Raw genomic sequence first — 22,728 nt, forward strand, 5'->3', positions numbered from 1 at the left:
TATTACAGCCTCATATAAAATCAATATGATATCGGGACAGTATCGGTATCAGCCGACATCCAAATTTAGGTATCGGGATCGAATCAGAAGTTAAAAAATGTGGAGTGGTGCATCCCAAATCTTGAGGCTGAGTTCCTGAGTGACGTCCATCATTTCGCTGCAGTTGAACTAAAGTAGAGGGGGTTGCATATAGCCACTTTAATTGGAGATTTATCACTTTATTTGTGCTGCTGATTATCCATGCTGCTGATTTCTTACCCATAAGCTGTTGTATTCATACCCGTGTGCTCACGAGTCACAACAGACTCGTATTCAGGCTGCTGTTTACTACACTGTATTTGACATTGTTATTGTTTACTGTATATCTTGGATCCTTTTATACTGTTTATTTTTTTTTCACCTCATGTACTATGTGATGTGAATGACAATAGTCGCATTGAATCCTGAACCCTGAAACATGCAGAATATTTTTTCTTGGAGAGGAATTTGCGTTTTTATTTAAGAAAATGTTATTCTGCCTTTCCAATACTGTAGCTAATTTACTTTTTTTGTATTTAAGCCTGACGTTGTTCTTGCTTGTCAAAATCTATTTCCATTATGATAAAGACAAATAATCCTTTTTTTTTTTTAATCAACTTGTACCAGAGTGCAACCACTATTGTATTTTTATGACTGATGCTCATCTGTAGAAAATAAAGCAGCTGATGGAATTATTTATTTTTTGCCAATGTTTTCTATTTAATAAAAATAACAACAATTGCTTAACGTGAACATTTGTTTGACAAAACCTTGAAACTTGCACACTTGTATAATATAAAAGAACATTCTTGCTTGAATAACTAAACTGTGGGCTACAGTGAGCTGGTTGAACAGCTGTTGTATCTTCATATTCCTCATTGATAGTTGGTTATGTATGTTAATGCACGGCCAAGAGCAGATTTTTTTAAGTGGTTAAAACAGCCACTGTGCAGACTAAAATCTGGTTTACCTCCAACTTGTATCCTTGGTTTTCTCTTTTTTTGTGTAATGTGATCTCTAATAATTTTGCTTGGTGTGTGTTTTGTTTTTAGCGGTGCTCTGTGAATGACGTGCAGCTAATGTCCCGAGGATCTGAATGGAGTTCCAGTCGTGTAAAAGCCAACAGTTGTAGCTCCCTCAGCAGGATGCTGATGAGGCCAAGTGTACTTCTGTTTCTGGTTTTCTTTGCCCAAGTTTTAAGGACCCATTGCCGGCCTGCCAACACAGATGAAGGTAGGTTGTCATAATCCAACAAAGTTAAGTCAGGTCCTCTGGGCGGTTTCTTTATAATTTAACCTGGCTTCACTTGCAGAGATTTGTTCTGGTTTTAAATAATACGTATTATCTTTTAATTGTTTGAACTTGAAAACTTGTCAGGTCTAGCTTATCTTGTTTCTTGCCTTGAGAAAAAGTTAACTGATAGCTAAGTTTTTGTTTTTTATACAGGAATGTCATCCCAACATTTGTGAAGTCTGTTCTTTGTAGTGTCAATGTTCTCTTGCCACTCCCATTTGCTCGAGACTGTTTTCTTTGAGTGCACTTCTCTGGGCAAGTTGTACCACGACTCTGCTTATCAGTTTCTCCTTCACATATTTTCTTCAGCCAAATCAACAAACATGTCTTCTGTTCTCATTATCATTTATTCAAAACTGCTCTTACTGACACAATTTATTGTCTAAGAATGTGTTTTTTTTTTAATCAATGGGACCTACTATAAAGAGTTTAGGCCTGTTTCACTAGTCCAGCTCTGAAAAGGGGAAAAAGGCAGTGAAATCTATCCTTAAAAATGTGTTCTTGGAAACCATCCAGCAGTGTAATAGCTCCTTGGACTTGTGGGTAGATGGGTTTGGATGTTTACTTGCTACACTCGGAAGTGGAGAACAGCAAAAGAATATGATAAAGTTGAGCCTTATAATTGAAGTAATTGAGCAAGGGGGTCTCTCTTGGACTCTGAGCCCTAAAATAAACTTTATGTGTCTGTGTTTAAGCCAGCACTGGGACGGCGAGGAGTAAATGACTCCCATATGTAGCCTGAGGGCAGCTCCACTACCTAGCAGCCCCTGCTTCTCTCCTCCTTTGTAATGAAAAGGGATTTGTTGTCACTGAGAGGAGATAACTATAAATTATCCCTTTTTTTTTAAGAATTGAAAAGGAAGCTACTTTAAACCCTTCCTTATATCCTCGAGGATAGGCTTTTTGAAGGAAGTGTTTGTCTTCTAAGGTGAGCCATAAATTTTCTCTTGGCTGGGGGGGAGAAGTATGATGCATTTACACCCAGTTCTTGATCACCAAATGGCCAGGTACTATGTTCCTCTGCCCTTTTCCTTTTGCTCCCCCACTGACACTTTGCTTGGGAATGCTTTACTTTCTCTCGCTTCCCTGCTGTGTGACGGATGGCTCCAGCTGTCGGCAAACAATCACAGCAGAGGCATTTGGTTGTTTCTTTTGTCTTAGGTGGGGAGACAAAACGGTTATATGTAAATGTTCTTGTTTTTGGTGTGATGCATCAGCCATGTTTACATGGACATAAATAATCTGATTAAATAATCGGATTAAACGGCCATTCGGAATAAATATGCATCATGTAAACGCCCCATTCGGATTATTCGTTGTAGATTCAGCTCGATTTGAAATAATTTGTAATCGGAATGAGACGAGTGGTTTATGCAGATTCATAATCTGAACGGTGTCCATGTAAACACTTAATCTGATCATTTTTTTACCAATTGTGGAAAACTGACCTGACTGTGCATGTGCAACCAATGTCTACCTGACATATTTCTGCCTGGCTAATGCTAACAATGTTAGCATGTTAGAGAAGCAAAACTGGTCAGTGAGCGACACAACATTTCTCCTAGAAACTTTGAAAGAGCTCAAAATGATCTGTATTACCTGTAGCTCAATCAGGGAGTGCAGCAACGTCTCCACCATCATTAAAACCTGGCACGGGTCCATTTTGGGTGCTCAGGTTTGTTTACGTTCATCCCGGGAGTCTAATTTGTCTTTTTTTTGGCTGATAAGAAATCTATCAGCCTGAGCAGAAAAGCCACAGAGCTTTCAGCAGTCGGGTTTTAAAATGTAAAGCTGTCAAAGTTTTGAATAAATAAATTGCATGGAGACATGGCAATTATTTTTACGCCGGATGCCCTTCCTGATGCAACCACAGTCCACTGAGCTACCACAGCCCTCTGTGTGGAGCAGAGGGCTGGTATCGAGGGGGGCGGGGGGGGGGGGGGATTAAGAGCCTTGCTTAAGGTCTCAGAGTGGGGCAAATGATCAGTCCTACCCACATTTTGACGTTATCTGTATTGGGAGTTGAGCCAGCGATCTTCCGATCACAGGCCCACCTTCTCTAACCTCTGTGCCACCACTCCCTCCTTAATACTACTACATGTAGTGGACTAGGCCTCCGACCAAAACCTGCCTCTGAAGACCTTCATGGGACAGGAACTGTTATTTCATTGATTTGAATCCAGAAATACAAATTAGCTCATCCAGAGACTTTCTAATTGTATCCTGAACTAATCAATTGAAAGAACACTCTTCTTTTATATTATCATCACTATTTTACAATATCTTGATAAATCAAAAGTGTGTTTAGTTCATACCATTTTTAAATGTTGAAGTGAACCACTCATTTTAAATCAACTGTGAAACAGTATTAATGATTTTTTAATCCTCATTTAAATTAGAAATCAAGTTAAATATCTATTTTACAAAGTAATTATGCATTTTTGATTTTCTGTCTGAAATGAGAAAGAGTGATGTCGGTTAAAAGTCGGAGACAAGTTGTTAGAACAGGCTGTCATGTTTTTAAAACTCTGGCAGTAAATAAGAAAACTGGCACCTGCAGTGTTTCTCACTTCGCCAAAACATTTTTCTGTGTTCCTAAAACATTCTTGCTGTTTTCTTGACTTGTAAAAACCCTTTGACATCACTAGAACCACACCCCTGTTGGTTGCTTCAACCAATCAGGACTTACTAAAGTGACCGGAAGCAGAACTCTTTAAAAGTCGACACTTGCTGGAACTATCAGTCTGCTGGAGTAATGTCTTCTGGGTCTTCTGAGGTTCTGGGAGAGTTCTAGCTGTTCTGGAGTTCTGGAGTTTTTCCACTGCTGAGTGGAACTTCAGACTCAGTTTTCCAGTCTGATGGAGTCATCCATCTCTGCTGTGATCACGGCGCCTCACTGTGGCTCCACCAGGCGAATGCCCGACAACTTCTGAGGAAGTTTGTTCTGTTGAACGGAGTATCTCACGACTTCTGCCGAGTCGCAGCCGCCCTGAGGAGACGCTGAAAGGTAGCGTGCCAGGGACCTCTTGACCGTAGCAGACCCATCCTCTGCCAAGGTAAAGAGTCGTCACGAGCTTCACGCGAAGTGTACCGCGGGCGAACTGCGTTTGGAAGGAGCGTGTTGTTCTGGTCTACAGACATACATCTTCCTTCAACATCTCCCTTTAAACTCCTCCATATTTCCCATCTTTAAAACTCTTCTATCTTGCCAGTAATTAATCTAGAAGCCTTCAGAAATGTCTGTTGTTTTTATTAAGTAAAACGTGCCAAGTTTTATTAATCGAACCAGATCAGTCTAATCAAGTGTACAATGTTTTGATGTTAAATTTTGATTTTGTTAATAAATGACCACATTTATTTTGATGGGTCAAAGAAAATTAACGTCTCATGTCACTGATTAAACCATCTACGCACAGTACCTCTGTCACATGGCTGTAATTGGCTCGAAAAAGAGAGAACCCGTTATTTTAAATATGACTGTAGTGAAGCTCTGAAGCTAACCTAGCCCATAGAACACTACATACAGTAAATACTAAAATAAACTACTACTACTCCTACTACTACTACTTGTGTGCATAATTTTGTTCACTTGAAATGGTAATGACAATAAAGTTTACTTGAACTTGGACTACTGTACTTAGCGGTTTCTCACTTATTGCTGGGGGGTGATCCCTAACACCCACAATAAACGAGAGACTACTGTACAACTCACTGCATTTCCCGCCGTACACGTCGCACCGCCCTATAAGTCGCATCAGTCCAAATATGTCAAATGAAGTGGAAAAGTCCATAAATACGTTGCTTGGCCGTATACGTCACATCTATTATGCGTAACCACTGATGTGTCGCATTTGTTACGCGTCACCGCTAACAACCCGGGAATGTGGGCCAAACTCAGAAATGTGGGCCAGTGTTATGCTAAAAATTAATTGGCTGCCAAATGGCAGCCATGGGAGCGTGCATGGGAGGACTTTTAACAAGAATTTAACAAGATTAACACTTAAAAACAATTACTTGTTTGCTCAAAATTATAGTAAAGGTGTGTCTCAGTCTAACTTTTGTTTAATAAATGCATTTTGAAGGTCAAATAGCTGTTTCAAAAGCCGATACGCAGAAGTAAGTTATTAAAGAATTGGGAAAACTGTTTTTTAAAAACACTGTCTGAGAACCATGTACTTTATGGTTCTTGGACTGATTTATTACTTACTCTGCAGCATTTGCACTACAAACAACTTCAGTCATTAGTTTTTTTGCTTGTGTGACGATGAACAATAAGAATGGTGGATACAGAGTGCTGTTTGTGTTACTCGCGCTTTTCATTCCACCCATCCAACCACTAGCTTCCACTTGTTCTGATGTCAGGTTGTGGGGGCAGCAGATTGAGCAGGGAGGCTCAGACATCTCTTTCCACAGCCACCTCTTCCAGCTCTTCTGGGAGGACCCCAAGGCATTCCCAAGCCAACCAAGAGACATAATCTCTCCAGCATGTCCTGGGTCTTCCCTGGGGTCTTCTCTCAGCCAGGCATGTCTGAAGCACCTCCCTAGGGAGGCACCCAGGAAGCATCCTTACCTTATCCTTCAGAGGAAACTAATTTCCACCACCTGTCTCTGCAGTCTCACCCTTTTGGTCACTACGCAGAGTTTGTGGTCATAGGTGTGAGGGTAGGAACATAGACTGACCAGTAAACAGAGTGCTTTGCCTTACAGCTCAGCTCCCTGTAAACCACAAGACACTAGTACAGATTATGCAATACTGCAGACACTGTACCAATCAGTCTGTCAATCTTGCGCTCCATTCTTCCCTCACTCGTGAACAAAACCCTGAGATACTTGAACTCCTCCGCTTGAAGCAGAACCTCACCCTCAACCCAAAGAGAGCAATCCACCCTTTTCCGATTGAAGACTGTGACCTCAGATTTGGAGGTGCTGATTCTCATCCCAGCTGCTTCACACTCTGTTACGAACCACTCCAGTGAGAGCTGAAGATCACAGCACAATGATACCAACAGGACCACATTATCTGTAAATGGCAGAGAAGGAATCCTGAGGCCACCAAAGGGACTCCCTCTGCCCCCTGGCTGCATCGAGAAATTCTGTCCATGACATTTTAAAGCTAATGCTCAATAATTCAGGTAAAAATCCAACAATGTTCAGTCAGGTCATCTGGATGGTTTCTTTTTTTGGTGTTGAGACGTTTCGGCCTTGATCCAAAGGACTTAATCAGTCCGAGGAGCCACAAACAAACTGAGTCCCACAAGCAACACACTCCCATAGTGGAATGTGTGCCGATTGTGGGACTCAGTTTGTTTGTGGCTCCTCAGACTGATTAAGTCCTTTGGATCAAGGCTGAAACATCTCAACAAAAAAAAAGAAAAAACATCCAGATGACCTGACTGAACATTATCTGTCCATGAAAGTTTTTAACAGAATCAGTGACAATGGGCAGCCCTGGCAGAGTCCAACTTACTACCGACAATGCGAACCAAACCCTCACACTGCTTGTATAGGGGCCGAACAGCCTGTAGCAACGGGCCCCCTCGCCCTTTCAAATTGATCAGATCCTCTTCTCAACATGTGCTACATCTCTTGGGACACAGCATTTCTCACATTCTACAATTACTGAATGGGCCTGCAACTGTTTTCATGCTGAGACTGAATTATCTGCACCCATGTGCATCATTGAAATATAAAAATCACCACACCATTTAGAGACCAGGCATGGAAACTACAGTAGCTTGAAGATTTTTTTTTTGGTTTTATCTAAACGGCAATGATGATCACTGCTTTGTGTACCTGTAACATTTTCACAATCGGCATCTAAACAATGTATAATTTCCAGGTGATTGTTCATGTGTGAATGGGGTCTAAAGTCTAGACTGACCTCAGAACGCAGATGAGGTCAGTGATGCTTGTGATCTTTGTGTTTAATGTATTACTCTTAATTTGCTGGAGTTTCTTAAACAAGAACAAGAGTAGTGGTTACAACAGAAAACAAAAAGGTTGTAGAAATGAATGGCTTTGGCTTTGCGGTTGTCCATTAAAGAAATAATGTGAAGCTAAATGTTGCAGAGCTCATTTGAAAGACACAGTAGCCCTTGTGGCGCCCATGTGCTAATCCATGCTGATTGTTAGTGGCTCATTTAAGAATGAAAAGGTCCTCCAGCTGAATGTTTTTTTTTAAGAAGGGCACTTTTTTTGAATGGTTTTGGTGCTTGCTAATGTGCATTGTTTTTTGCTTCCTGCCAGTGCTGCTTTTTGTTTGCTATCTGCCCATCACCTACCCATTTCACACTGAAGTAATCGCATCAGCAAAGAAAACTTGGCAGAGCTGATTTTTTTGTTTTGTTTTGTATCCCCATCAGCCTGGCTTTTCTATGGCCCTATTTACACGGACACGATGGGGGGAAACGTAGGTTTTTTTTCGTATGTTAATTAGAGGAAAAGATTTGCGTTGACACGGTCGGATTTTAAGTTTACATGCATCCGGAGAATGCCCCCCCCCCCACCCCCCCACCCTCCCGAATCCGCTGTAGTTACCATGCCGGGTCATTAGATGGCGCTGTGAATTTTGTACCTTCACCTAATGCGCATGCATTCTGCCTCGGCACGTTGTTTTCCTCTGGGCTAATCAGCTAACAACAACGTAACAAGTTAAAGCTGAATTTTGGATGAGAGTCGACAGATTTGACGCCAAGCGGGACCGCTTCGTCTAACAGCTCCACACCGGTCGCTGAGTGGACCAGAACCGAGTCGACGATGTTGGACTTTACTCCGAGATAATCAGTATCTGATTTACTGCAGGTAAATCAAATGTTCTTAATAATGTTGGTTGGTTGTTTTGTAACCGAAGTAAACACAAACTGAGTTTTTATTTTTCCTGAAAGAAGAAGGAGCTGTCCTTCCACCAGGCAGACCGGTTCTGAACGAGGCTCGGCCCAGATGAACTGCAGGAGGACATCTAAGACAGAGATGTTGGATGAACTATTTATTTAAAATTCCCCTCAGTTCTTTTATTCAATCCATTCAATGTTTGAAGTTGCTTTAATCAAAGGAGTGACGGCCTGAACGAGCCAGATGGACAACGTGGGACATCCAGGATGAAAACAAGAGTCCAGTTCATTAATGCAGTTTACAGTTAACTTGTTTTTAATCGTGTGTTCAGTTTAATTATCAGTGTTTGTGTGACATGCAGTTTGTGGTGTTGAATAAATAAATAAAATAAAAATTAAACCTGATGTCATTTTCAACTTTAATAACATGCAATATGTTTAGCATCATTTTAATCCCATAATTTGAATTACATAATGTCCACATAGCTTCATTATATATCGCAAACTTAAGATAAATACTGTTTATTATTATTAAACTTATTTAGCACATTGTATGTTACGTGTGCATGTGCCTCGTTCTATAAACAGTGATATTAGAACTGGATCAGATTGTGTCTCTTGCAACACAGATGTTGGTCACAGCACCTGGAATCTGACGTAGATTAACTATGAGATTAAAAATATATTCCATCAGTCGTCGTTCAGAAAGCACTGTGTCCACCGCTATGTTGATAGAAATATAGCGTCGGTCCGCGCGTGTGTATGTGGTTTAACACAAGGCCTCAGCAGGAGATGTTTACTTTATCAGCAGGCGGTCAGCGAAAAACATCCACTCTGGAAGGTGGGTTCAGAAACCGGATTCAAAGAGTGGGGGCTACTGGTATCGTGTAAATGATCGCAGAACCGCAGAGAGAAAGGAGCGGATACACTCAAAATACGCGCCGTGTAAACGGCCCCTAAATTCAACCATCACTCCAGTGAGTGCAGGAAATCCCAGAAGTCATTCATGCAGCATATTGCTTCCCATGTTGAAGCCAGAGACAGTTCCTAAGACTGCTGCCAGCTTTTTAAGTTTTATTTTTTTTTAGTTGGTCCTGCATTTAACAGACTACTGTGCCCTCCTATACCTACACCCATTTTAATCCTCTGTGCCCTGCATCAAAATTTTCTTTTGAGGTTTTTGTAATTAGGCAGATTAAACATGATGTCAATCAGTTTGAATAAATGGATGACTGCACTGCACCCATGTTGGGGCATTCCAGATGGATTATTTCTGGAACTGGTTTTTAATCTATTTTAATCCACTTATAGTTGAAGGAAGATTAACTGACATGAAACAGCCCCCTATCAAAGGGAGTATGAAATCTTGGCACCTAGTCTGAAGAAGTGAACGTATATTTGTGTTCATGTTTAAGAACAGTGTGTAGGTGTTTTAAATCATAACTTTTAGCTATAGTTTGCTTAGGTTTTTTTTTTGTTTGTTTTGTTTTTCTAGAGCAAAAAACATTCTTCTGACTTTGGCGTCAACGAAGAAACACTTAAATGTAAATATATATTTTTATGGGTGTTTTATGATGTCTGGAGGCAGATTAACAGCCGGGATGTTGACACAGTTTTATCATCTCCATGTTGCAAACAGGAACAGAGACATACTGGAGGCTAAACACACATTATACAGACTTTGTGTTTAGGGTTTTTCCCAGGTCATCCAATGTATTAATATTTTAGCCCATCCTGACATAAGACTTGATTTAAGACGGCTAAACTGGTTGCCTGTTTCAAACCTGTTGCCTTTTGTTGAAACCGTGGATTTGAATTCTTAATTTTCTTTTAATTTATTTTAGATTTTAAAATAATGACTAGAGCAAGCCTTTATGTGCAGAATTTAAAATGCGTTCATAAAAGGTAGATTTTAAACCTTACCAGGTTTAAAAAATTGCAGCACACTACAGTTTTTTCATATGTGAGAGAAACTAACAAGATGAGTGGAGTTTGAACATGGTGAACAATTACATTATTTATTTATGGTTTGTGAAGTCTTTGACTTTCAGAGTTATAAGTGACTTTGTGTGGCATTCATTTGTACCTTCCTACCAGATATTTAAAAGAAAATCTGACTACAAATGGAATGAAACACAACTGATCTTTAAAAAAAGTATAGCTCTTAATATTTATCCACTAACCTTGAATTGTGCTCATTCAATATGTTTTATCAATACAAGCAGTGCAGAAATGCCTTTGAGTAACAGTTTATTGGCTTAATTTTATTGGTAATTTGTTTGTGAACGTAAACAAAACGATGCAGAGACATTTAGCTGAACTTCTTAATTACACCTCTAGCTTTTTTTCAAATAAACTAGTAATTATAATCAGTGATGGCTGGTATCAATGGGCTAGGAGGGCTAAGCCCACCCTGTCTGGCATTTACCATAAAGATGGTAAAATAAACAATTTAAAAATACATTTTAGAAATAATGCAACAAATTTTGTTAAATTTACAACAAAACTGGTGTCAAACCACCTGGAAAAAATCCCAGGGTCGTTCCAAAGGGCAAAATTCTGACAGCTCCGTTCTGTTACTGTTCCTTCGTGGTTCAGAATGATTGACAGCCGTCTGGCCACGCCCCCTCAGTTTGCGGCTCATTGGGGCTAATTTTGTTCAGCCCAGGGTTATCCCACAGGATTCATCCAATGAGGATGGACATACAATAACGTGCCTCAGCGCGAGTGTATGTGGGCGTGGTTTGGTGTAGACAGCTGTGTATCGTGCTGAACTTGGCCGGATATTAATTCAGCTCGGTCCAAATAATATCAACCTGTCAGTTTGTTTTTATTTTTCTTGTAGTTTACTCTGTGTTGTATTTAATGATGACCAGAAGACGAGTGTTGAACTGAATGCTGTTTAATCTGCATAAAAACAAAAGGTGCACTGGTCAAAATCTGGGCTCATCGCAGCGGCACCTCGTGCCGTCTTCTCTTTGATGGACCTGCTGTAACAAACCCCTGTCTAAACGGAGCTTATACACGCACAAGAGAGTTCTTTAAATTATTTTTCAAAGGTTAGAAATATGAGTATGTTAAAGATCAATTTGTAAACAACAGTAAAATAAAACTCGCTCGGACATGTCAGCTCAGAAGTGCAGGAGGACACGCTGTATTTAATAAACTAAAATCTGTTGTAATGACCGAAACTTCAAAGTAATCTGCCATTCACACTCTCCTTCATGAAAATTAACACCAAACAAAACTATCTTCTCACTGATTTGACTTTACGTAGGAAAATAAAGAGTCTCTGAAATAAATCCATTTCACCTATTTCATACGAGGAAGAGATCTATCCTGGGCAGACTGGAGCTCCACCGGTCCTGCTGCGTGTCTCCACCTGCTTCACCTGCACCCCACTGCTGTCAAACTTATGTCTCTTTTTATAAGTTCGGGAAAAGCTGTGACCCAGTTTTCTCCGTGGATACTTTGAGAATAAAATGCATATCTACAAGACATTATTGCATCTATAATACAAATATTTTATTTGTATTTAATTTATTTGGGTTTTATTCTCAAACCATTTTTTTCACAAAATACTTTATATTAATGATGTCACAGATCAAATAGCCATCACAACCCTGATGACTTCTGCAGAGTCAGAAAGGTGTTTCAGCACATTGAAGAGAATATATATTAGTCTATTTTGGAGTTATAGCCCCCCGGTGGAAACTCCATGAGCCGTCACTGATTATAATACTTGGACTATTACTAGAATTCGGTTAAATGTTTGTGTAGATTCTAAGCCTTCCAGGACACGGCAAATCTAGTTTAAAATCCAGGCAATTGCACTTTTCTGTAAAGACGTATTTACTCTTACTTTACACAGGACACATCTGTGAGTCACGCTTATTTAACGTTACGTTAGTGCCGGCAGTTGTCGACTGTGGGAGAATGCATGAGACAAGCGGACTTAAACTTACTTAAACACAGGTCACAATATAAACAAGCCTAAGTTTGTAGATTTATTTATTTTTTTCATTCATTCAACCTTTTATTTATAAAGGTTAGCCTTGTTGAGTCACAGGGACTCATTTACAGGGACTCATTTACAAGGGAGACCTGTTTATAAATAAAAGACACAGATGAGGTACACACAGAAATACAAAATCATATAAAAGCATATAAAATGACAAGTAAATAAAATAAGTGATACAAAACAAAATAAAAGAAACATTGTACATTATAGTGTAAAATACTAAAAACAGGAACATGTCTGTATTGATTTTTGCATTGAACTTAAGAGTTGTTATAAATCCCTTAAGGAGGTCAGAGTTGAGAGCTTCAGATAGTTTTTCAAGGTTTTTCAGGTTACAGGAATACCTCGAGAAGGCCCTTTTGCCAAATTCGGTCTTCACTGAGGGTACACTGCAGGTAATGTCTTGGGAGCGCACGCTGTAGCTGCACTGATGAAGTGACATGTAGGAAGAGCTGTATGAAGGCAGCAGACCAAGGAGTGATTTAAAGATGAAAATCTATCAGTCTGAGAGTCGGCGTGAAGTTAATGACCAGTTGACCAATGAATACTGAATGCAATGATGAGTACGGTAGTCACAGCCAGTTATGAAACTTAGCACACAACGGTAGATAGCATCCAACATCTGTAAGGTGTTTGCAGGAGCATGTACCAAGTTTTCAACATGATGCTTAAAAGGGAGATGTGCATCGACCAAAATTCTAAAGAATCAACAAACTCAGTAGGAACACCATTTGTAGATAAGATAGAAGTCAGGACTGCTGGTACTGACTTCCTGGTTGAAAACAACATCCCTTTGGTTTTGTCAGCGTTTAGCACAAGTTTGAGATGGAACAAATCTGACTGGATGATGTCAAATGCATACTGTAAAAGCTGGAAAACCTTAGCAACTGTTTTAGCTCGACAATAAACGACTGTCGTCAGCATAGAAATGTAAGGATGCATCAGGAATGGTCTGACATACATTACTTATGTAGATTGTGAAGATGGGTCCTAAGACTGAGCCTTGTGGTACACCCCACATTCAGTTCATTAAACATCAAAAGCTAAGTAGTCAGCAAAATGCCATTCAGAATGTAGGATGTATTTATTTGACCTCATCTCAGTTTTGTGTGGAAAGCAAAGAATCTAATTGGTTGTTTTGTTTTTTCCCCCCTCCTCTCTGGTCTGGAAACCAGAGAGATAAAAGCGACTTCAGACTTTCTACTATAATTGCAAAGCACAGTCCATCCCCCCTGGCTCCCTCTTTATACTATCATTCCTTTATAAATTTAAACAGCTTGATGTAGATGGGCTCTAAATGCAGCTTCTTCCCCTCATAGTTCGACTTTGAGGAGAAAGTTGATCCTTCCCCCTGGCCCCTTTTTCCTGCTGGGATTAAGGGCCTGTCAGACACATGTGATCCAGGAAATACCTTTACTAGGCCCAAGTGGGGTCACCATAGCAACTGGCACTAGAACCTGCCACTGCAAGCCCGCTCTCGCTGCTGCGCACATGCTCGCTGACGCTGACTTACTCTTCTTGTTTTCCCTTCCCCTGTATTGTTTGAAGTCCTTTTGTTGTCATGGTAGAAGGGATTAGCCAGGTTTGCTGATGTTGTCCTGATATTATTCTGTAAAGATGTGCTTCCTGTTGTGAATCGGAGGAAGTGGATTAAAAAAAAAAAACATGTTCTTTGAAAATGGTTCAGAGTAATCATATGTTGAAGGATTGTTCACCACTGTGGTATCTGATTATCCAATTCAATTTTTGTGTTTATGCCAAAGGGGCTATGTAGGGAATGAGAAAAGAGGACACACTAAATGTTGCCTTAAGGGACTTTGGAGAAGCTCCTTGGCTAAAACGGAACAATCAGCTAGAAGAGAAATGGTTTTCAACTAACAGATTGTTCAGACAGTGTAAGGTTAATGTACATTTGTGGTTGAAATTATTTCCACAAAGTCAAATTTTCAGCTTTTAAATGGGAAGACACTACATAATCTTAAATGTATATATTTTTTTAGTTTAAAATATTGATTGTATGGATTCCAAGTGTAGTCGCCTTGAGCTTTAGAATTTTTATTTTCCCTTTTTCATAAAAACATCTATAGAAGCCGCTTTGTACATAATTTGGACACTATTTAATCATTGCTGCATATTCTCTACATTCATTTACAAGCAAGTTGGTCAGAGACGATCTTCACGCCTGTAACTAGACAAACGGCACGCTGTGATGGACAGTGTGTCAGCATAATTGGGTTACTACCTCCTCCTCCCAGCCTATGTAGTCATTTGGAACAGAGGGGCTCAGGTGTCTCCCTTCTCAACACCTATCTTTTCATTCTTTTAATCAAATTTCACCTTCCTTTCCCCAAGTAGCTCCTTGCTTAGCTGAATATGAGGCTTACTAATTTGAGATGCAATTTAATTATTCAAAGAGTTTATATAGACATGGTAGAAGGAAATTAAGAAAGAACTTTTGTGTATTTTTTTTACTTTTGTTTTACAGTACATGTGCATTTCTGTGTTTTAAACCAACTTTTTTCTTCTTAAGAATCATTGTGCATTTCTTAAAGATTTGTCTTATACACTAAGTACATCTTAGTTTGAACAAAAATAAAGCCCCCCCCCCTTTTTTTTCCCCTTCTCTTTTCCTATTCATGCCTTTGTTGTGCCTCTGATCCAGCCGTGACTGTATTCACAGAAATTGAATCACTGTCTGCACAACACATGGGTGCTGTTTTTCTTCTTTTTACAGCAAAATACCAGTTGGCTTTAGGCTCTTGGAGTGGATGATTAAAGTTATGCAAAATGTGTCATGAGTTGTTAAAAAGTCACTAACAAACGTCTGCTTTTCTTTGTAGTCTCTACGGAAGCCGAGCTGTTCACCCTCTATCCTGGGGATCGCCTGGATCTGAGCTGCCCCCTCAAGGATTCCCTTCAAACTGTGAATTGGACCAAAGACCATGTTGTTCTTGTAGATGGAGAACACACTAGGATCCGCAGTGGGCAGCTGGAGATTGAGACCGTGGAGCTGACCGACTCTGGCTTGTATGGATGCACAACATTTGGCAACCATAGCGTCTATTTTAACATCACAGGTAAAGCTGTAAAAACTAGAAAATTTACTTTGTTGCCTTCTTCTGTCTTGAACCTTTATATATTTTTTTCTAGTTGTGTTCTAAAATCCTATTTAAGAAAGTTGTTCAATACTTTGCAGTTACGTATTTTTAATCTACCGTAACTGCCAGTGTATAAGTCGCTACTTTTTTCTCACGCTTTGGGCCCTGCAGTTTATATAAAGGAACGGCTACTTTATGTATTATTTTTTATATTATATTTCATTTTATTTTTATACTTTATTTTGGCAGGCTGCCAAGCTTCCTACTAGGAATGTGTGATATAGCATAAAATTCATATCACGATATATATCGCGATATGTTTTGGGTATAAAACTTAATAGGAATTTTTTTTAAAGCATAGGGTGTCCTTTTGCTATCATATATTTTGAATTAAAAAAATTCCACTACTAGGTCCAGAGAGTTTTTAAGTAATAAACAAATCAACTATTCGGCTTCTTGCTTGTAGTGCAAAACAGTGCAAAATATATAAAATGTAGTTTTAGCCAACAAAATAATATGTTAACAGTTTCCAGTCTTACTTAATGAACAGCAACAGAGCAGCATTTGACACTGAAACACTTCACCCTCCAACCCTCTAGTTGGCGTCTCCTTCCGCTTTAATGGAGAGCTGACACAAAATGAGTCTGTGGCTTAGTAACGAGGCTCAATGGGATTACCTGTCTAAATAAAGGTTGAATGAAAACACCTCTTAGGGGCGGACTTTTGTGATACAGAGTTACAGTAATGCTATAGACTATTCAACTGGCTTCGTCCCATCAATGGTTTAAATAAAACTGCATTTTAAACCATTAAAAAAAATGCTCATTAAGAATAAGTGCTGGATGTGTGGCCCCTGAGCTCTTGGATTTCAGTAACTGTGGCCCCGAGTAGTTCAGTTGAATAGCCCTGCCATAGGTACTCTTGACAGATACATCTCACTCATGGTACTGTACTCACTGAGTTACGTAAATTCACCCCCAAGATAGACCTGCATTTATCAGAATTTCTGTTTAAAAAATCGGCTGGCTCCTTAGATAAATAACATATTAACTGACTTTTTATGTAAGTGAATGTTTCCTGTGCAGTGCCCTGAGACAACTTCTGTTGTGACTTAGCTCTGTATAAATAAACTGAATTGAACTGAAATACCCGTAAAGTAAAAAATAAAATTAAAAACCTGAAACGGCACGATTGCAGCACCCTGCATATTCTGACTGGAAAACCCCATACAATTAAAAATGGCCACAGAAACGACATTCGTCCAAAAGGGGACGTAGTCGCGGTCACCTCAGACTACGAGGAGGAGGAAAATTCCATCTGACCTTTTTTTTAACAGCTGTGTTAAGGGCATTAAAAAAAAACATTTACACATGTAGCCCATTTTATGGTATGTTACTGGTACATACGGCATTTAAAAGTTTTTTAAAAATCTGTCTAAGGTAAATATTGCTTTCAGCGAGAGGGAATGGGAAGGGGGTTTCCCCCTCTCCGTGACTTCACTATGTTCTGACACTCGTGCGCTGCGGAGCAGAAAGCACATTTTAAAAACAGCAGCTCTTACCAAAATGTGCTTAATAAAAATCCATGGCAGTAAGTTTGTTTAATAGATTTACCGTACTGTAGCATTTTTCCAGGTACTGCCGGTCACATGACCTCAATTACGATCTGTGCATAAAATTTACTGGTATGGACATTTTAAAAATAATTTCTGTTACGTAGGTGTTTAGCACTGTTCTCTCCAGTGATTACTGGAAGTGTGTTCTGCTTAGACTAGTTTATGTTCATTCTGTGGGTTGAATGGTTATTAACCGTTGTAGATTACCGTTAACCATGAGTCAGAGAGCGTCCCATCATGAAGTCCTGTGAGAATCACGCAGTCGGTGTGTGGAAGGCAAATCAACTTCTAGGAAACGTCCACTGGCGGATCATTCTTGCACTCAAACAAGAGCTGCACACTCTACCAGGAGCTTTGAACAGTTTATAATAATAATTTTTGGACTCACACAGTTTAAACACCAGCACGTATTATTTATGTACAAAATTGTGTTTTATTTTAAATGTGCGCGTCTTACAGTCAGGTGCATTCTATACACCGGCAATTATGGTAAATGCGTTGTTCACTTTTTTGTGGCCAATTGTGAGGCTCTTTTTAGTTTAAATTTGTTTGTGTATAGTTGTTTTTTAAGATTAAGCAACACAGACTAAAAACACAAGTTACATTTACATTGTGTCTGAAATCTAATCTATATCTGCTAACTGTAGGTTTGTTCTTAGAGGTGTGTTTCAAACATTCACAAGCTTTTACAAAAACTTTCATTAAGCTTTGCCACCCAAAACATTTACTCCTTTAAAAAATCTATTTAGCTTGGAACAAAAAAAGCTGCTGTTGTTGGCATGTTGCTCAGTTTAGAGTAAACTTTTTTTTTTTGAGTGTGTCTGTACAGTCTGACTTTGTTTTAAATAACGGCAAGACGTTGAAAGATTGACGTGGGCTCTCTGTTTGTTTGTTTGTTTGTTTGTTAGTTGATGCCTTGGCCTCATCCGAGGACGATGATGACGAGGAGGAGTCTTCATCAGAGGAAAACAAACAGCTAGCCAGTCAAAAACTTATGCGTGAGTGATCACATCTCTGCAAGTTACCATTGTGGTTTTTGACTGACCAAAAGTGAGGTTTCTGAGGAATTGTTACAAATATTCAATGATTTCAGTGCTTCATAATTCAATTATAGGCCTGCCGTGTGTGTGGGTCACCACTGGATGAATGGTTTCATTTGGAATCGGGATCTTTACTGCCTCAGTGACAGCTTTCACATGATTAATGTCCCTGCAGTGACTAATCATGGTTAACCTTGGATGTTCCCCAATTTGTCTATAGTGTAATTAAGATACTTTGGCTTTTTCATCTTCTTGCTACTTCCCATTCAGCCAACAAAGAATCCTGAAGCTGCCAAGCATGAAAAGCATGCCGACCTTGAGTTTGTTCCCTTATCTCCCAATGAATTTTACACATCACATCTTGGCTGACAGCTCCAGTTTCTGAAGTTATTTTTGTTAGTTTACAAAATCACCTGGTTATCATCAGTTAAATTATTGACTTGTATTATTATTATTTTTTTTTTACCAGTAAATAAAATTTGAATATAAATTTATTTAGTCCCGATTGTCCCATCAAACCTGCAGCAGATTGGGTTCACCCCTAGATTTAATTCAAATGTCAGCTGCACTTCCAAAGAAAGGAACAAATGAAACAAATCTTAAAAAATCTAAAGGTGGAAAGTACAATCATGACTGAGACTGTGAAGCAGCTGAAGGGACATTTTAATCTAAAAGCAAACGCCGTTTGAATGCCACAGACATTCTTGCAAAATAATTCAAAGTTGAGATCATTTCACCAGAGAAACCCTTTTTAGCGCCTGGTTCTTGCACTGAAAATGGATAATCAAGCAGAGTTACAAAAGACTCTGTCCTAGAAGAGGTTCCTGTGGTCCAACTGCTGCCCAGCATTTCAGCTACATCTAGTAACAGTACTTTGATTTATGAGCATCTTCATTTGTGTTCTTAATTCAAGATGATCGTGTTTAGCGTTTAAGTTTTCTTTTTATAAGTGTATTTTTGTTAATGTATAATTTTTCAAATCTTGGGTTAAGTGTTATTAACTTGATTTTACTTGTGCTATTAAAGTTAAAAATGTGTTCTTTAAAAAATGTGTATAAATATATATATTTTATTTTATTTAGCGATGGCTCCACAATGGGCTCATCCAGAAAAAATGTTGAAGCAGCTTCATGCTGTTCCAGCCAGTAAGACGGTGAAGTTTCGATGCCAGGCCAGTGGGAACCCAACTCCCATTCTAAAATGGTTCAAGAATGGGAAGGAGTTCAAGAGAGACCATCGCATTGGAGGATTCAAGGTAAATGTTTTATGTTCTTTTTATTAACACTACCAAGCACATTTTTAACTAGATTAGATTAAGCATACCTATAAACTTGTAGCTTTTTGGCAAAATTAGTCTATTTCAGACTAAAATATGTCATTTCCGTGAATCGTCTGGCTCCAAAGAGTCTTTTGTTTTTAGGGGTGTGGGGTCAGTGATGTGGTGGATGGCATCATTTCCCTTTAAGACATATTGTTCCTCCTCGGTCACTTGGTTCAGCAGGTGCTCATCTATTCGGGGTTTTTTGTCGACCGGGCAGGGGAAGAGGGGGAGATACCTCCGTGTTGCGCGCTAGCTTACGGAAAGTTGTTGACCGGCGGGGAGGCGGGGTTAGGATGTGAGAGAAACAGAGCATGTAGCATCTTAGATAGCGCGTCTGTATTTTGCGCAGCAAGATTTTTTCCTTAAGATTTGAAAAGTTCAGCTGATGGTGTTGGTGATGGAGGAATACCTTCAAGGATTGAAGGAGAAAGATGGAAAAAGAACCCAAGTAACACAAGTTTTCTGGAAAATAAAATTGATAAAATCATTGATGTGAAAGGAAATGTGGAAAGGAAAACAATGAGAGAAGGGGATGGATGTTGTTCCAAGTGGACTGAAGGAAAGGAGAATAAAAGTTATGAAGTGTAGAAATTGTGACACCAATGTAGGAACCTATAAATTATTTTGTTTTAATAATTACATGCAGGTTGACAAAACTGACTAAACATGTTTTTTGTGTGTCACTATTGCTTGGCACAGTGTAATTTAGAGTTGTGAAGGCTGCATGATGCCAGGTCATTTTCTTTTATGAGCAGGTCTATCATTAAATCAGAAAACAGTAAAATGCCCTCCTAAATTCACTGTTTGTGCTTATTAAAATGTCACCTGTTCATTCGTTTAAGTTAATGTTGTATAAACATGCAATTCAGTGTCACCATTGCTTAGCACAGTGGCTTTTGTTACATCCATCCATCCATTATCTTTACCCGTTTTGTTCCATTTTGGGTCACGGGGGTCGCTGGTGCCCATGTCCAGCAATCACTGTGCGAGGGGCGGGGTACACCCTGGACGGGTCGCAAGTCCATCGCAGGGCGCTTTTGTTACAATAGAACTAAATAAAAAATTTAACAAAATAAAAGTCAAGTCCACCCCTAAAGTCATTGTTTGTGATAAATTGTCGCATTGATTTCATTATCTTAGCCATAGGAGTGAGTTTAAAAACAGGATGATGCCTATATGGACTAGTTGAATATATGGACTAGTTGAATATATGGACTAGTTGAATGTAGTGTCTCTAAAATATCCTGATGCATGATCAATAATTAAAAATATATATATATTTTTTTTTTATCCGTCCAGAGGACCTGACAATTTTGTTTTGTTCTCTAAAATAGTTGAATCAGGTATTTACATATGTAGGTAAACGTAGATGTTTAACAACCTGTTGAAATACACTAGAATGCTTGAAATGGCATCTACTTTATTCAAAAATTTCTGGGAAAGAACCCCCTGCCCCCCAACATTACACATGCTTCTGACACCAATGGGCATGAAAGAGGCAGGCGCTAGGTTTGTAACCTTTTTTATCCCTTCTGAGTTTGCAGGTATGATTAAGGATTTGTTTATAATTTCATCTCCACGGTAGCGTGGAGTAGGCCCTTTCCCTTTGAGTTAAAAATGCTTTCTGTAAATGAAAAGGAGAGGCAGGTTTCACAGTTGACCTGAGAAACAATGCTAGTTGAAACCCTATGCCACCAGGAGGAATGTTGTGCCACAGTTATATTTGTACATGGGCAATTCTAGCTCCCCATTTGAAGAAAAACACTGACTGCCCTCATTCCAGGTGTCACTGATCGTTGTCTCTGTAATTACATCCATGCAGTAGTGAATTTACCATGGTACCTCCTGTAACATGTGATTACTGTTTGTGTCCGAGTTTCTTTGTTTGCTGACAGCCTGTATTCAGAGGCGTTCCAAAGTCTGTTAGTTAGAAATGTAGATAAGATTGTTAACTCCTATCTCTGGATTTACGTACAAGCGACATGCATGGGTTTTGAGTAGGGTCTGTTGCATTACTCTGTGTACTGCAAATGCCATCCTGATATTTACGGTATAGATAATCCCTCAAGTGCTCCTCTTTTAAAAACTTGTCTATCTTTATTTCCATGAAATGTTTGTTATTCAGTTTATGCTTTCAAAAGCATTAGAACCTAATTCGTTTACAAAATTACCCAAACCAGAATCTTTTTCTTTCTTATTTTTTTTAGAAGCTGCAGTCAGCTGTAGTTTGCTTACAGTTGTGGGATGTGTCCTCGGTGTCTAACAAAGCAATAACCTTCTTCCGCACGTCTGCTGTTCCCATCAAGGTGGAGGCTAATCCGGTCTTGTGCTGAGCTTCCCCAGCCATATCCCTCCACAGCTGGAAAACATTTAGGAGTTTCCTCTTAGCTGCCCTTATCTCCCCTAAAACCTCCACCAAGCCAGTCTGCACATTTAACCAAGTGGCTGCAGATCTTTTTTTATTTTTTCTTTCATTTCATTTTTTTCCACTTTTCAGTTAAGGTGCAAAGGTCCACGTGAGCGTCTAAAAGTCATCCACCACCCCTCCCACGCTTTTGCTTTTATGACGGGGCCTCCATTCATATCGTCTGAATAGAGACGTGCAGGAGTGATGGAGTAATGTAGACCACATGTATATGAAGCCAAGCACAACACATCTGGCAGCAGGCAGCTGGAGTCCCTCATCACGTATTTTAGCTAAATGAGGGAGACTGTATGGCTCAGCCTGTGTGTATGCATGTTTGATGTTACCATTGCCTTAGAGGTTTGCTGGCAAATCACACACTGCCGGTCTTGGCAGATTTATGGAAAAAAAATTGTAACATGTCTTGGAAAAAAGAAGCCAGACATCAGTTGGTGCTAATAGGACAGGTAGGGGCACATACCTTTAAAACATGTTCCTTTCTCTAGTAGTTTTTGTTTGATTAGGCAGCTGAAGGGTTGTGTTTTACATTGGTGTATTTTTTCCAATAGCCCTTTTCATCTTTCTCACACAGTGAACTGTTGTCCTCATCCCCATTTTTTTCTCTTGTATTTAGGTCCGTGACCATGTGTGGACCATCATCATGGAATCTGTAGTACCCTCTGATAAGGGTAACTATACCTGTGTGGTGGAAAACCAGTATGGCAGCATTAATCACACCTACCAGCTCGATGTAGTCGGTAAGTTAAAGATTTGTTTATTTTATCTTTTTTTTTAACCAGGCAAATCCCATTGAGATCGCAGATCTTTTTTGTAAGGGAGGCCTGGGTCTGAAGACAGTCTAACGTGCATGTTTTTGGACTGTGGGAGGAAACCAGAGTAACTGGAGAAAACCCATGCAAACACGAGGAGGACATACAGGTCCAAACTGGGGATTGAATCCATGACCTTCTAAACATAATTGTACATTCTTTTCCAAGAACTTTTAATCTCTGCTCTAGATTTTTGGTGAGTTTGTTATGGAAAACCTCTGAAAGTAACGTACCAGACAAATGTGATCCCAGCACCAT

At 39.4% G+C, this 22,728-nt stretch overlaps 1 protein-coding gene across 1 annotated transcript in view; it reads left to right on the forward strand.

Annotated features, from left to right (window-relative positions):
• The first annotated feature begins 1,074 nt into the window (after positions 1-1,074).
• fgfr1a (fibroblast growth factor receptor 1a) overlaps positions 1,075-22,728 on the forward strand; it is a 34,420-nt gene continuing 12,766 nt past the window's right edge. The window contains exons 1-5 of the mRNA XM_037681171.1: positions 1,075-1,251; positions 15,003-15,239; positions 17,784-17,873; positions 18,998-19,170; positions 22,275-22,398. Coding sequence (XP_037537099.1) covers positions 1,098-1,251; positions 15,003-15,239; positions 17,784-17,873; positions 18,998-19,170; positions 22,275-22,398 — 778 coding nt within the window. The 5' untranslated portion in view covers positions 1,075-1,097. The remainder of the gene's footprint in view (positions 1,252-15,002; positions 15,240-17,783; positions 17,874-18,997; positions 19,171-22,274; positions 22,399-22,728) is intronic.

Source organism: Nematolebias whitei, chromosome 8 (assembly GCF_014905685.2).
Source record: "Nematolebias whitei isolate Nwh7 chromosome 8, NemWhi1, whole genome shotgun sequence".
Taxonomy (NCBI): domain Eukaryota; kingdom Metazoa; phylum Chordata; class Actinopteri; order Cyprinodontiformes; family Rivulidae; genus Nematolebias; species Nematolebias whitei.